General features: G+C 43.0%; 1 protein-coding gene across 1 annotated transcript; it reads right to left on the reverse strand.

The window, feature by feature from the left end:
• Positions 1-7,779: 7,779 nt before the first annotated feature.
• Positions 7,780-12,824, reverse strand: FZD1 (frizzled class receptor 1). The gene has a single exon (XM_079932303.1). It carries the CDS (start codon positions 12,426-12,428, stop codon positions 10,494-10,496), a length of 1,935 nt encoding a protein of 644 aa, XP_079788429.1. The 5' UTR covers positions 12,429-12,824; the 3' UTR covers positions 7,780-10,493.
• Between the last annotated feature and the right edge of the window lie 2,600 nt (positions 12,825-15,424).

Consider the following 15,424-nt stretch of genomic DNA (forward strand, 5'->3'; position numbering starts at 1 on the left):
GGGTGAGAAGAGCAAGGAGAGGAAGCAGGGTAGGGGAGAATGTTAGGTAGAAGAGGAAGAGAGAAAAGAAATATACAGTGAGGGGAGGAAGACGAAGATCTGTAGATGACTCTCTAGTGCTAAAAATGCCATTATATACTGTATTTCTTTAATCCTCCCAACAACCATATGAATTAGTAAAAAGTTGTTAGTATCACCATTTCAGATGAATGGATCTGAGGCTAAGAGCTCGTTGAGATTCAAACCACGTCTTGCAAATCCAAAATTCTTTCCAAGATGACATTAAACTTCTTTGCGTCCAAGTCCCTATTACCTTGAAATTGATTTTTTTTTTTGAAAAAGAGGAAGATGAAAGGTCATATTTCCAATCCAGGATTATGGCCCTATTTGAGAGATGTGTCCATTCAGCTAACACTTTACTGACTCCCATGAGAGCTAGCTCCAAGAAAGATTAGCTGACTTTGGTTTTCATTATATCCCTTTCTTTTTTCACCTCTTCCAGTGCCAAATGACCCCAATCTGTCTGCCTTCAGGACACAAAGCATCCCATCCCAAGCTGCTTCTCACATCTACCCCAGCTTCATTAATGAACAAATGGACAGTTCCTGAGGCACTTGTGTCACTCTGTGAGGGCTCTCAATTGAGTGTCTGCCTGTGAATTTGTCACATTTGGACCTAGAACATATTCTTAGCCCTCTTACACTTCTGACCTTGAAACACTCCTGGAGCAGAATTCTTGCCCCAGACCAGCCCTCTCAAACAAGACCCTCTTTCTCCTTATGAGGACGCAAGCCCAGTCAAATAGTGCAGTTGCTGCACTGCAGACTGGTTTATCCTAAATTTAACCAGAGTCTCATAAAAACTGGGAAAAATCCTATGTATGTCCGGGAGAACCCAAGTGTAGTGACAAAGCCAGAGGACAGGGGCTGGGAAAACTGCAGAAAGGCCCACATCACGTTGGGTCCCTTCAGTGACTGGAACATCCTTTTCCAAAAGTGGGGGAGGGGAGTAGTCAAAGCTGAGAAAGAGCCTTCAAGATGTCTCAGTCTCCTCCTTAATTAGCTCAATGTGAGTGATAATGAAAACCCCTCGCGTTTGTACAGAGCTTCACTGTTTACAAAAGGGTTTTCATGTCTATTATTTCATTAGTGTCTCCATTTGACTCATGAAATCTTGTGAGTCGGACTCACCCAAGGTACCTTAACGTGCTTAGCCCAGTCCAGACTGCAGCCCAGGTTTTCTGCCTTCCGGGTCTAGTTCTTCCTCTGTATCGTAACACCTTCAATGATGCAGGGACATGTGTAAAGAAAATGGAAATGTGGAATATGAAGTGTAACAGCATAGTGCTAACACTTGAAAGAGATTTTTTTCAATAAGCTTATTTAATGTAATTTACAGATTTTTTCCACTGAAATTATGATACTGTCTGTCCTTGTCTAGATTTAAGTAATGAAAGCAGATTTATTTTGTTGACTGTTATGGGCTGAATGTTTGCTTCCCCCCCAAATTCATATGTTGAAATCCTAATCCCCAATGTATAGGTATTTGGAGGTAGGGTCTCATACTTATGACTGAATCTGCTGGCACCTTGATCTTGGACTTCCCAGACCCCAGAACTATGAGAAATAAATGTCTGTTGTTTAAGCCACCCAGTCCATGGTATTTTTGTTATAGCAGCTCAAGCAGATGAAGACATTGACTACAATGCAATATCATCAGGCTATTCATCAATGTAAGACAAACTTTGCGGGTCAAAAGTAAAGTCCATGCTGTAGGCATGAGTAAATCCATATTTTTCTCAATCCTATTTTATAAATTTAATATGTTTCATTATTTAAAAATGTGTACTCACAATTTTAAATATTCCTTTAGAGCAGCGTTTCTCAACTCTGGCACTTTGAATAAGATAATTCTTTGTCAGGGGCTGTCCTGCGTGCATTGTGAAATGGTTTGTAGCCTCCCTGGCCTCTACTCACTAGATGCCTGTAGAAACCCACCCACCCCCAGTCATGACAACCAAAAATGTGTGCAGATATTGCCACATGTCTCCTGGGGCCAAAATTGCTCCCTATTGAGAACCAAGGCTTTAGAGTCTAATGTGTACGTATCTCCTGAAATAACTACTTTATCTGCCCATCTTTTTTATTTCTTTACCTCGAGTTTAATTAAAAGATAGCAAGAATAGTGTTTTGTTTCAACAACAAAGGCAGTGAAATTTTATGTGCATTTATAAGAAGATTGAGAGGAATGAATGAATCAGAAGGATGACAAGAAGGATGAAGTCAATATAAAAAGGGGTGGACCCTATGGAGAACAGTATGGAGGTGCCTTAGAAAACTACAAATAGAGCTACCATATGACCCAGCAATCCCACTACTGGGCATATACCCTACCCTGAGAAAACCATAATTCAAAGAGAGTCATGTACCACAATGTTCATTGCAGCTCTATTTACAATAGCCAGGACATGGAAGCAACCTACATGTCCATCGACAAATGAATGGATAAAGAAGATGTGGCACATGCATACAATGGAATATTACTCAGCCCTAAAAAGAAACGAAATTGAGTTATTTGTAGTGAGGTGGATGGACCTAGAGTCTTCCATACAGAGTGAAATAAGTCAGAAAGAGAAAAACAAATACCGTGTGCTAACACATCTATATGGAATCTAAAAAGAAAAAAAAAATGGTTCTGAAGAACCTAGGGGCAGGACAGGAATAAAGATGCAGAAGTAGAGAATGGACTTGAGGACACGGGAAAGGGGAAGGGTAAGCTGGGACAAAGTTAGAGTGGTAGTGTATATATGGACGTATATACACTACCAAATGTAAAATAGATAGCTAGTGGGAAGCAGCTGCATAGCACAGGGAGATCAGCTTGGTGCTTTGTGACTACCTAGAGGGGTGGGAATAGGGAGGATGGGAGGGAGATGCAAGAGGGAGGAGATATGGGAATATATATATATATGTATAGCGGATTCACTTCATTATAAAGCAGAAACTAACACACCATTGTAAAGCAATTATACTCCAATAAATATGTTTTAAAAAAAAGAAAAATATGTGGAATATATATACAAAGAAATATTATACAGTAATGAAAATGAACAAAGTATTGACAAATTCAACAGTATAGATGACTTTCAGAAACATAATATTGAGTAAAAGAAGCCAGATAAAAAAGAACACATACTACAAGATTCTATGTATATGATATTCCAGATAGGCAGAACTACTTGATGATATAAGGATAGAGACTGTCTTTGGAGAGGGTTAGTAGTGCTCAGGAAAGTACATGAGAAGGATACTGGTTATGTTCAATTTACTTATGTGGGTCATGTTTTTAAAATTGTGTTACTTTGTGAAATTTGATCAAATACACACTTTATATGAGTATACTTTTCTTTATATGTTTTACTTTACTAAAATGTACCTATAAGTGAAAAAGAAGTAAAATGGAGAAGTCATTGATTACAACAGAATTTATCCAATGATAAGATTTTGGAAATGAAATGGCCTAGAGCATCAGTTTTCAAAGTCTGAGACTGAGTCCAGAATCTGTATCTTTAACTAACTGGCTTCTGCTATAACTCAAATAGTAATATTTGATAAGTACTTGGAATTTGTAAATGGAAGTTTACTTTTTTTACAATAAAATTGTATAATCTTTTTAAAAAATAAATAAATTAATTAAAAGGGGTGGACCAATTCTAATTGAAGAGTTTCATGCAAATAGAAATGTGAATGCCATGGATTGCTTGGTCCACACCCTACATCCTACAAATCCCAATAATCACTGTAGAATTTTAAGTTTGTTTACTTCTTTTTCCTTCCTGTAGATACAACTTTTCATTTTGGGGAAAACATGCATGGTAAACCTACTTACCTCTGAGAAAAAGTATGACAATTAAGTGCTGATGTATAGTCATTAGGGATAAACCCTGCTTGAGTTTGTAATCTCATTACAGTGGACTGTTCTGACAGAGAAATAAAAGAGATCTAAACATAGGCAAAAACCTAACAGTTCCTTACAATCTGATAAACCTTAACATCAATTTAAAAAAATGCATTTTATTCCAAAGGAATACTTTTGAGAGTCTTCCATAAAAATAGCTACTTGACCTGGTTTCATAAGCAGCAAGAACAGGGCTCAGTGGCCACTTAGGTTCCTGTATCTATGCCTCATTTCTTCAGGAGGCAGAAGACAGAACGGCCAAGATATCAATGTGATTTATTCCATTATACCTTCATGTTGCACTCAGCTTCTGGTGATTGGTACTCACTGTCAAGATCAGTTACAGGGCTTCCCTGGTGGCGCAGTGGTTGAGAGTCTGCCTGCCGATGCAGGGGACACAGGTTCGTGCCCCGGGTCCGGGAAGATCCCACATGCCGCGGAGCGGCTGGGCCCGTGAGCCATGGCCACTGAGCCTGCGCGTCTGGAGCCTGTGCTCCGCAATGGGAAAGGCCACAACAGTGAGAGGCCCGCGTACCGCAAAAAAAAAAAAAAAAAAAAAAATCAGTTTTAAAGGGCTTGTTCACTGGCTTTTCATCTGGTAATGAACGAGATGAAAACTACAGTGGAATATTTTTAGTGCTGGACCAGTGACCACTACAAAAGCTTTTACTCTATCTTGGAAGCTCAATTTAATCCATGGAATAGGATGATTCATCATTCCAGTTTGCCCAGGACTTCCCTGGTTTTACACTGAAAATCCCACATCCCAAGGAACCCCTCAGTCCTGGACAAACCTAAACAGTGGGTTACCCTGTTTGAGTTATGAGTTTTTGACAGAATATTTATTGAAGTTAACTTTTAGGAAGTGTTTTCCAAGAGTTGGAAATATAAGGTCAAGAATAGTTTCTAAATCTACTTTTAAAGGAAAAAAAAATTCTGTTTTGTAACAATCAAGTAGCACTTGGCATTTGGAATATACATTTAACTAGCCTGTATGACTTCCAGGTATTTGCTGCTGCGTTTGTGAAGACGAGCATTTCCAAGGGCAAAAGAACAATCTTTTTCTGAGTGCTTCCTTTAAGCAAGGACACGCTGCCAACTTGAAAGGAAATAAAGGCCACACTTTGTCTATGGGGGGATCCTACAGTTATTCCCCTGCAAATTTAATTCAAACAGGTCTTGAGATCTGAAACATGGAGATATCCACAAATTAGAGGATACTCGGATTTTAAAAAGGAAAGAAAAGAAATCCAGGCCACAGAGAACTATCTCAAAGCAGCAATAGTGTTTCATTTTCATGTTAATCACTCTAGTCCTGAGAACATGTTTTGAAAGTCTATATTGTGAATAAAATTTCTTGAGATTGTCTCTATATGAAATATGCATACTACAAATTTTAAAACCTAAGTTATTGTTTTCCAGCAAGTCAATTTCATTAAAAAAATAGCATGCATGTATAACATGTGCAAATCAATGTTATTCTAATACTTCGCTTTTAGAATTATTAATTATACAAATATGCCATTCAACTAATGTATTAATGATTCCTTTAGAAAATGCAGCATTATTTTAATTTTATCACTCAAAAATATTTAAAGAGGTAAATATACCTCTTTAGAATATCACTATCTTAAAATAAAAGGATTTATTTAGAGAAGTTGCTATTGGAAAATGTTATTTTACTTTTTCAAACAATTTTAAGAATCTGCTTGACTTATAAAACTGATAACCTTCAGAACATTTATTATATGTTCATTGTAGGATGTACTTATAGATTATACTTAATCCTGTCCATTACATGAGAAAGATTTGTGATAAATCCTTTTACTTGATCCGTTGTTAGGGTCCCAAATCAACTTATAAACAAAAATCCCCAATGTAAGTGTTATTATATTTAAACAGGAAGTTGATTCTGTAATGGAGTAGAGACACTTGTCACTACAGATCACAATAAAACTTAAGAATATTAGTGTAGAGTCTGTCTTTATATCACCAGGTTACAAATAAGCTATTTTGTCACTATAGTTATGGTTTAACACATCCATTGTCAAAGGTATGACCGAAGTGAATAGAAATATTTAAGCCCCCAAAGTTTTAGGGAATTCTGAGTCATGAAGCTCAAGTAATGTTTCTCAAATTCTAGGGGCTCTTGGTATCTGCCAACAGTTCAAAAATATAGATATAAATCTTAGGAATCACCAAAATTAATTTTACCTTGTTTGGCACTTCCCTTGTAAGACCCCATTTCAAATGTAAGGGTCTTAAAAGTCTTGAATTTAAGGTGGTAGCACAATTCCTTTTTAGTAATGTAACTGGAGAACTCTTATATGTAGTCCACATCTTAGTTTGGCACCTACAGGTTAATCCTGCAAGACTTTGATGTTAGTATATTCCATGAAGTATTTTTTTTTTCTGTGAAGTATTTAATGACAATATTACAGTGTCCACCTCAAGATGTATGTAATAGTCACATTTTGATTATCTCTCAGGCTCCAGTTACACAGAACATTATAATCAGAAATGTATCAGAGACGTCCAGTGTCATGACACTGGTTTCAATTAATTGCATGTACATTGCGTAAAATCGTTTATAGCCAAAAGATGGATTATAAAGCAATAAAAGCAAGAGTAGCTGAAGTTGAACACAAACACACACACTGAAAATATGGCATCTTTAAAAAAAAAAATATGTACCAAGATCGAAACATGATACCAGGGAAAGTGATCTGAAGCCACCCAAGTCCTGAAATGGTTTGTGGTTTAGGCAATTTTTTTTTTAATTGGCCATCAACTCTTCACTGTCTTCTCCTTTCCTAGTTCAACGCTGGAGTTTGGGAATGATGCAACTACAGCGGAAGGCTTCAGTGCTCCGTGGAGACAAAAGAACCAAGACAGTTAACTCAGGCTAACAAGTGAGTGCCTCAGACTAACTGAAAAATCCGGTCCAGCTGTTTTGCATATGTTTGACACTAACTGGCTTTTAGATTAAAAATATGACTTTCTGCCCCCGCAGAAAGTTTAAGTAAAAAATGGCTTTTTTTTTTTTTTTTTTTTTAAAGAGCATCAGAAAGCTTTCATACTATGTATATATTTACTACAAAAGCTGAACCAAGCACACACACAGTAAGGGGGAAAATTGACTCCAATTGATAGCTGGTTTAAAAAAATAAAATAGGCAAACCAAATAATCTGAAAATAGGGTTTGTCGTGGAAACAGCATATTAATGGGACCATATTCCCAGTAGCTTTATGGTTTTTCAGGCAAGTCTTATTTTGCCATCACTGTTGAAAGAAACAAAAGAATACACTGGCTTTCTATATGCTACACAATTTAAAACAAGTTGTTTTGTAAAAACAAAGCCTGCTGGTGGCTTAAAAATGTCTTTTCAAATTACTTAAATCCAGCATTTTAAAACCTGTCTGCATCGAATTTTATAGTTACATCATTTTAAGGACACCCACAATAAGAATGCTTTGTATTTATTCTTAGAATAGAGACTAATAATCTTAAAAATTTTTTTCCAGAAACTATTTGTTGAATAATCTAGTGAGAAGACCTGTTTTAATTTAGCCTAAGAATTGCTATTTTTTGTGTGCCTACACAATAAAACCTTCTCCAATATCTACTATATTAGATTAATGTAACAAAGAAAAAAAGAACATAAAGTTGCACCTTGCTAATTAAAACTGAATGCTCTATTTTCAATTAGATTTAAGTTTTTCATTTGCCTTAAAATAAATAATGATGATGACTTATAAGACAACTGCCTTATAACCATGAAAGTAACTCTATTTTATTAAAGGTCTTCATTTTAGCCCCTTGTCATTTTATCACAAAATGTTTTCATGGGAAAATTTAATATAGATATTTTTAGTGTATAAAGGAATAAGAGACTTGTCTTCCAAAGGTTTTTGAGGTTTTCCATCTGGCATTCTCCTTTTCTCATAACCTTATTTCCATATTGTAAAATATATAAGTAAACTTTGTAATTTTATAAAAATTAGTATGTGTATACTTATGTGTATATTTTATAGAGAGATATAGACATATGTATATATACAGTCTACATATTATACACTTACATTAATTCTAACTAAGAGTAGACCAACCAGATAATTCCTCTAGGGAAGGTTCCTTGAACAATATAAAAATGGATCTTCAGAAGCAAACAACAAAACAGCCTTATACACCCAACTGCTGCTTAAAATGCTTATAAACACACAGGCAGTTAACCATTTATTGATTGCCTATTTATGGTTTTGGAATATCCAAGATTATGGAAAGTATAAGATAATACTTCATAAAAATCGTGACAAAGATGATGGTTGATGATTTAAAAATAAACCTCCATATTATAGAAAGTTACGTAAATTTACCCTTTAAAAGAAAAAAAGCTGTAATAAAATTAGAGTTCTCTTTTTAATAATCTTCTTTGAGTAAAGAAATAATTTGCAAACTTCTGTTCTATATTGTTACTGTCATGGAAACAGATCTTTCCTAGGGACTTCACAACATCAATCACTACAATGCAAGTCGGTTAATTCTTTGGAAGGACTGATCTGAAGGTTTAAAGATAGACTTTTTCGTTGAAATTCCTGAATTTATATACTGTGGGATTGGCCATAGACACTATAAAATGTAAAGGTAGTTCATAGCGCATACAGTTCCAGCTCTATTATTTTCAGGCACAAAGACCATATAATTTTGTACAAAACTTTGATTTTTTTATTTGTGAAATTAAAAATATGGTATTATATATATAAACTTCTATTCCTCTATAAATATAGATGATTTTGTGATAATGAACAGAATAAATGCATACCAAATTCAAAGACCATTGTCATTTTAGGGTATGACAGACATAGATAGATTTAGGTCCTAAGTACCGGCATTTTGATAAACTCTTAAAGTTTAAAACAATACATCAGGAGGATTGCTTTTCTCGTCTTTTTCACAGAGAACTAAAGTGAATATTTTTAAATGGCTTTGAAAGATTTACATTTGACACATTTCTGTAAATCCAAAAAGGAGCACACAGGATTTAGTGCAGCAGACCTGCACACATTCTCCCTTTAGCATGCATGCCCATATTTTGTTTATTTCAGGAGCTAATCCCATCAATTATTCCACCTCCTTTACCTCCTGGAATCTTACCAGGTTATTATTAGTGATGTGGATTGTTTCTCCCTCAGAATGTGTTGTTGAATAATAATCGTAGTAATATGTTGAAAGTGTACAAGTTTTACATTTTAAAGTTTCTGATATATGTCTAATTATTATTTGATTGAAAATAAGAAAGTAGCACTTCATTTTGAGGACGTCCATTACACTGAAATCTCCTTCAAGTTTTCATATTCAGTTTACCGTTTTGCTGTCCTGTTAAGGAAAGCAAAGATCAGCTCCTTAACAAAGCTTTCCAGGTGACCTAACATTTCCATTTTACAGAACGGTAAATCTTTATGCAGGCTGTCTCAATCCTAGAGGCACGTTGCCAGGCATCCGTATGCAATTAGAATTAACATTTTATAACTCCCATCTTCAGTCTCTCCCAACCCACACAAAGATTCATGCCTCTTCCCAAATCTCAGTAACCACATCTTTCCATGACGCTGGGCGAACCCATACCAGGTTTTAGACGCTGGAGAATGAAATGAGCTCATCCACCAAAAATTAGACTTAAGAAAAGTTTGGCATTGGTTATCCCACTCACCCTCTAACCAACTTAGGTGGAAGAAGGGAGTGTCTGGGCGTTTGAGGCCAGAGCGAGGGAGGCTGCAGCTGCCAGTGCCCACATCCGTGGGCCTCCTCGAAGCTAGGGGTAAGGTTCTGGACAGTGAAAATTTCAGCTTCGGATAGTCTAAGGGACAGGCCTTTGCAATCTGGCCCCGGACAAGGGCTGACTTGGGATGGGCGGGGTTCCACTCTCGGACTTGCAAGCTTTGTGGAGTTCTGTACCTTAAGAGCCCAGACCCCAGCAAGCATGGGGAGGGAGGGAGCAGACAGAGGAGCAGGAAAGTGATCCGGGCGGTGCAAACCCAAGCACTCCCCACCCCGCCTCAGGGAGGGGCGCGCCAGCACCAACAGAAGCAACGAGCAGTGAGCTCTGGTTTTCTCTCTGCGGTACTCTGCAAAGGGCAAGAAGAAAAAGTCTCAAATGGTTAAACCGCCCTAAATAATTACAATTTAAACCAAAAACAAAAAAGGAAAGTAAAAGAAAAACCCGTGAACGGTCGTCATTTAAATACAAATATACTTACAAAAATCTTACACAGGCTATTTACAATCATAAAAGCGTACAGTCCCGGTACCAGAGCAAGAGAGGTCTGTCCATCCTGCTCTGGCAGTTGGGCCCTCGAGTCCCTTTGCCCCCAGGGACAGAGCTTTTGCAGGAGCCTTGTTGTTAAAAGGAGCCCGCGAAAGTGAATGGCTACTGAGAAAGCTTCGAGTAGCCAGACTTGGCAAGGATTCCATAGGGCCAGCATTTTGGGGTGGCTGGGACCAGGCTGAGGGCTGGGAATGGGCTGAGTCCCCAGTCTCAGACGGTGGTCTCCCCCTGTTTGCTATTGGTGAGCCTAGTGTAGAACTTCCTCCAGGAGTTGAGGGTCTTGCCGGACCAGATCCAGAAGCCTGACGTGATGCCCACGATCAGCGTCATAAGATACTTGATCATGAAGACTGTGAAGTCAGGGCTCATGGGCGGGTGCGGCGGGGCGCCGCCCGCCTGGAGGTGGGGGCAGGGGATAGCATAGCTCTTGCAGCTCTGGGCCACCCAGCTGCGCTCCCACTGGTCCCGGAAGGCCTGCTCGTAGAAGTAGCAGGCAATGACGATAGTGGCTGGCACCGTGTAGAGCACGCTGAAGACGCCGATGCGCACCATGAGCTTCTCCAGCTTCTCGGTCTTGGTGCCGTCGTGTTTCATGATAGTGCGAATGCGGAAGAGGGACACGAAGCCGGCCAGTAGGAAGGACGTGCCGATGAACAGGTACACGAAGAGTGGCGCCAGCACGAAGCCGCGCAGTGCGTCCACGTTGTTGAGCCCCACGAAGCACACCCCGCTCAGCACATCGCCGTCCACCTGGCCCAGCGCCAGGATGGTGATGGTCTTAATGGCCGGCACGGCCCAGGCGGCCAGGTGAAAATACTGCGAGTTGGCCTCGATGGCCTCGTGGCCCCACTTCATGCCGGCCGCCAGGAACCAGGTGAGCGAAAGGATCACCCACCAGATGGAGCTGGCCATGCTGAAGAAGTAGAGCATCATGAAGAGGATGGTGCAGCCCTCCTTCTTGGTGCCCTGCGCCACTGTGCGCGCCCCGTCCTCCGCGAATTTGTCGTTACACACCACCCGGTCCTCCAGCAGGAAGCCGGCGATGTAGGCCACGGCCACTGCCGTGTAGCAGCCCGACAGGAAGATGATGGGCCGCTCCGGGTAGCTGAAGCGCCGCATGTCCACCAGGTACGTGAGCACCGTGAAGAGCGTGGAGGCGCAGCATAGCACTGACCAGATGCCGATCCAGGTGCGCGAGAAGCGCAGCTCCTCCGGCCCAAAATACATAAGCCCGTATACCTTGGTCGGCTCGCAGGGCGCGCCGCAGTCCTTCTCCCCCAGGAAGTGGTAGTTGAGGTAGGAGGGCACCTTGAGGGCGCGCGGGCACGAGAACTTGCCTCGTTCCGACGCGCCGGCGCCCCCCGCGAAGCCGCCCCCCCGGTACCCTCCGCCGCCGTGCTGTGGGTTGCTGGTCCAGAACTCAGGCAGCAGCGAGGGCGTCGGGGTGCCCTTGTCCGACGTGTTCTGGCCCACGCACAGCTCGCCAGCGCCGTGCACCGGGAACTTCTCGCACTTGAGCGTGTCAGGCCACTGGAAGCCGAACTTGTTCATGAGCGCCTCGCAGCCCTGGCGCGCGCGCTCGCACAAGGAGCGGCAAGGCGGCAGAGCCTGCTCCAGCACGGTGCACACGGGCGCGTACATGGAGCACAGGAAGAACTTGAGCTCCGCGGAGCACTGCACCTTCACTAGCGGGTAGAACTGGTGCACCTCGAGGCCCGCATCCTCCTGGTTCGTGTGGCCCAGCAGGTTGGGCATGATGGTCTGGTTGTACGCGATGTCCGTGCACAGCGGGATGGAGATGGGCTGGCAGTAGCCGTGGTCCGGTATGGAGATGCCCCGCTCGCCGTTGTACTGCTGCCCGCTCTGCTGCTGCTGAGGCGGCGGGGGCTGCTGCCCCGGCCCGGGCCCCTGGCCGGCCGCCTGCGCCCGGACCCCCAGCAGCAGCGGAGCCTCCAGCAGCCAAATCAGTAGTAGCACTCCGCGCGCCAAGCGCCCGGAGTCAACTCGGGGGGGACGGCGGCGGCTGCCCACGTCCCCGCTCCCCTCCGCCACCGGTCCAGTGCGGAGCGTCCCGGCACAAAGTTCCCAGCTTGCGCCGCTGGCGGCGGCGGCCCGAGACTTCTTAGGCGCCTCCTCCTCAGCCATACTTTCTCGGCTCCTTTCTTGGCGCCTCTCGGCTGGGGCTGGCTGTGGCGCGGCCGGCGGCTGCTTCCCCTGAGGCCGGGGTGATCTCCTCCCCGCCGGTGCCCTCCGTCGAGCCCGAGCAGTGCTCGGCCCTCTCCACCGGCTCCCGCTCTGCGTCCCGCAGCCGCCGCCGCCGCGGAAACTTGCGATTCATGAAGCGCGGGCTGCGGGGAGAGCCCGGGTGGCTCGGGCGCGCCGGGGTCGCGTCCCGCCTTCCTGGCCCTCGGCTAGCTGGCTCCCGGCTGGCGGCGCCGCGCTAGTGGCGGCGGCCGGGTAGAGCGCGCAACTCTCGGCAGCCCAGCAGCCTCGGCTCCCCCCTGCGCCTCCGCCTCCTCCTCCTCCGCCGCCGCCAGACCATTTGTGTCAATCCCTCAACTCGCTAGCTCTCCTCTCCCTCGCGCGCCCTCGGACCGGTTTCCAGGCGCCCCGCAGTCTGTCTTTCACCGGGAGGGAGGAGCCTTGAAACAGACGCGGAACTGGAGGCTCAGGGACCGTCGCCCAATCTCTGTACTGACTTGCCGGCGCAAAGGGCGCCAGCCGCGGTGTTCCCAGAGCGAAAGTCGGAGGCGGGCGGGTGAAGGAGGAGGCGGGAGAGGGAGGAAGTAGTATTGGTGCAGAGGCACCTCTCGGCACAAAGAGTGGGTTTGCTATGAAGCGGGACAGGCTTGGTTGCTTTTGCTTCTGCGGAAGAAAGGGCGAGGACAAGTAGGAGAATGGTCCCATATGCTGCTGGAGATAATGAATAGGAGTCGGCGGACCGCGCGATTTAGCTTTTCTTTTATCCATTTTTGTGTTTAAAAATTCTGCTCTTAGTGCTGGTTACAAACAGCAAACCAAGTGCTTCGATCAGAACAGATACCTTTGACTTAAGGAACGCAAGGCTTCCTTTGAGTTTATATCTGTCGAGGTTTTGCTTTAAATGTTACTCTCAAATCTAGAGCTCTCAGGCTGGGCTTGGCGGGCTTTGGACGCGCCATTTCCCCCAAGGAGAAGTTCACGGGATCGCTATCAAAGGAAGAAAAACAACAACCAAACACAAACTTTGATGGAATTTAAAAAGTAAAGTCAGATATGCAGTCCGCTATTACTATCTTTTCTGTGGTCGAACTCCTTTTTCTCCTCTTTATCAATCCAGAAACAGAAGCAAAGAGAAACTGCCCGTTAAATATTTAGAGAGAAAAACTTGAGAACCCGACGACCTCTCTGAGGGAGCAGAGGAAGCCCGCGCTGCCTGAGACCCCAGAGGTGGTTCGGGGCCGGAACTGCACCTGGGGGCAGCCTGGGCCCTGGGGGAGCTCCTGGGAGCCTTCCAAAGCCCGGAGACGCCCACGGACCTGTGGGAAATCCTGGGAGGGTCAGACCCGGGCCAGCTGGGTGCCACAGGCCGGGCTGCAGAGTGGTCTTCCACTCAGACGCAGAACTGCGGATGCCGGTTCACAAAACAAACAAAACAACACAATTCATCTCAGCCGACTTACATTCTTGTTGTTTTCGTGTAAGATTTTTTTAAAGTGATGCTTTGACTACGTGACTCAGTTTTATCAATAAAATGCCACTGTATTATTAATTCTACCTAGGATTGGTTGACCTATGATTAGACTCTCTTGGGATACTTTTCTACAGTTATTTTCTATCTTTTGTTTATCCATTCATTTGTTTAATAAATACTTACCAAGCTCATATTATGCTATAAGCACTGTTAGGTAGTAGAATACAAAGATAAGCAAGACATGGGCTGGCCTTACAGGAAGGCATAGTGCAGTGGGGCACAGAGATGTAGATCAGTTCTCTTGGTGCCCATCCCAAAGCTAAAGGAGCACTGGAAAGCAGCCAGCCAGTGGAAATGGGTAGGGAGGGTTCTGGTGGAGAAGTGGGTGGAAGGTGCAAAAGACAGGAGCTCTGAAGTGCTTAAATTGCTGCAGGGGGAGGGGGCTGGGTGTGGCTGAGATATTATGAGGAAGGCAGGAGAAAAATTTTAATCCATGCTAAAAAGTCTGGGTTAAATTATATAGACAACAGGGCGATGTTGAGGGTCACTTTTTCCCACATAAGCAGGGGGTGGCTGAACAATATTGTTATAATTTATATCTGTTTGGTATGGTAAACTCAACTAAAATGCAGCTTTTTTGGTCTTTTTTTAAAGAGCAATGCTCCTCAAACTGTGATCTCTGAACCAGCAGCAGCACCTGGGAACTTGTTAGAAATGCAGATTCTCCAGCCCCATCCATACCTACTGAGTCAGACATCCAGGTGAGTGTGATGCACTCAAAGTTTAAGGACCATTGCTCTAGAGAATAACTGTTGTATCCTTTTCTACACTGAGCACTATATTAATCATTTTGAGGTTAATTCTATCTTGAAATTGTCATATTAGTGGATACCAAATGGTATTTTATATTGGGCCTGATCATTTACTGTCTAATCAGTCTGGTCATCAGATCTACAAAATTGAATTGATCATCTAATTCCTGAGAATGAATCAGACCACCGAACTGCCTAAGGCCACAATGACTGAACATAGAGCCCTCATTCATAAATCATTTAAATCATGAAACAGGAAAGTCAACTGGAAGTAAAATTCTTCATTCTCACATAATTCATAGGATGGATTTTAAAAGACAATTCCAGCTGGATAATGTACCCACTAAAAAAAGTTCAGTTTATCAATATTCGCAGATACTCTCTTAAGAGCCCCAGAGTTTTTCAGAGCTTTGCAGTGGTTCAGCAGGTGGCTTCAGGATGACTGGGAAAAAGGGAAGCTGGGGCACAATGTCATTGGGAAGCTTAAACATTAGTCTACATGTACTACTTTAGGTGAGTGTCACTTGTCCTACATACTAAAAGGTCACTGTAAATTTCATCACCGTGCATGTTGGTGTCTCTAAAGATTGTGCAGTCATATCTTTACCTGTTGAAATGAAATGACATCTATTTGTTTCAGATACATATATTATCAT

This window comes from Stenella coeruleoalba (assembly GCF_951394435.1).
Source record: "Stenella coeruleoalba genome assembly, chromosome: 9".
Classification (NCBI taxonomy): Eukaryota; Metazoa; Chordata; class Mammalia; order Artiodactyla; family Delphinidae; genus Stenella; species Stenella coeruleoalba.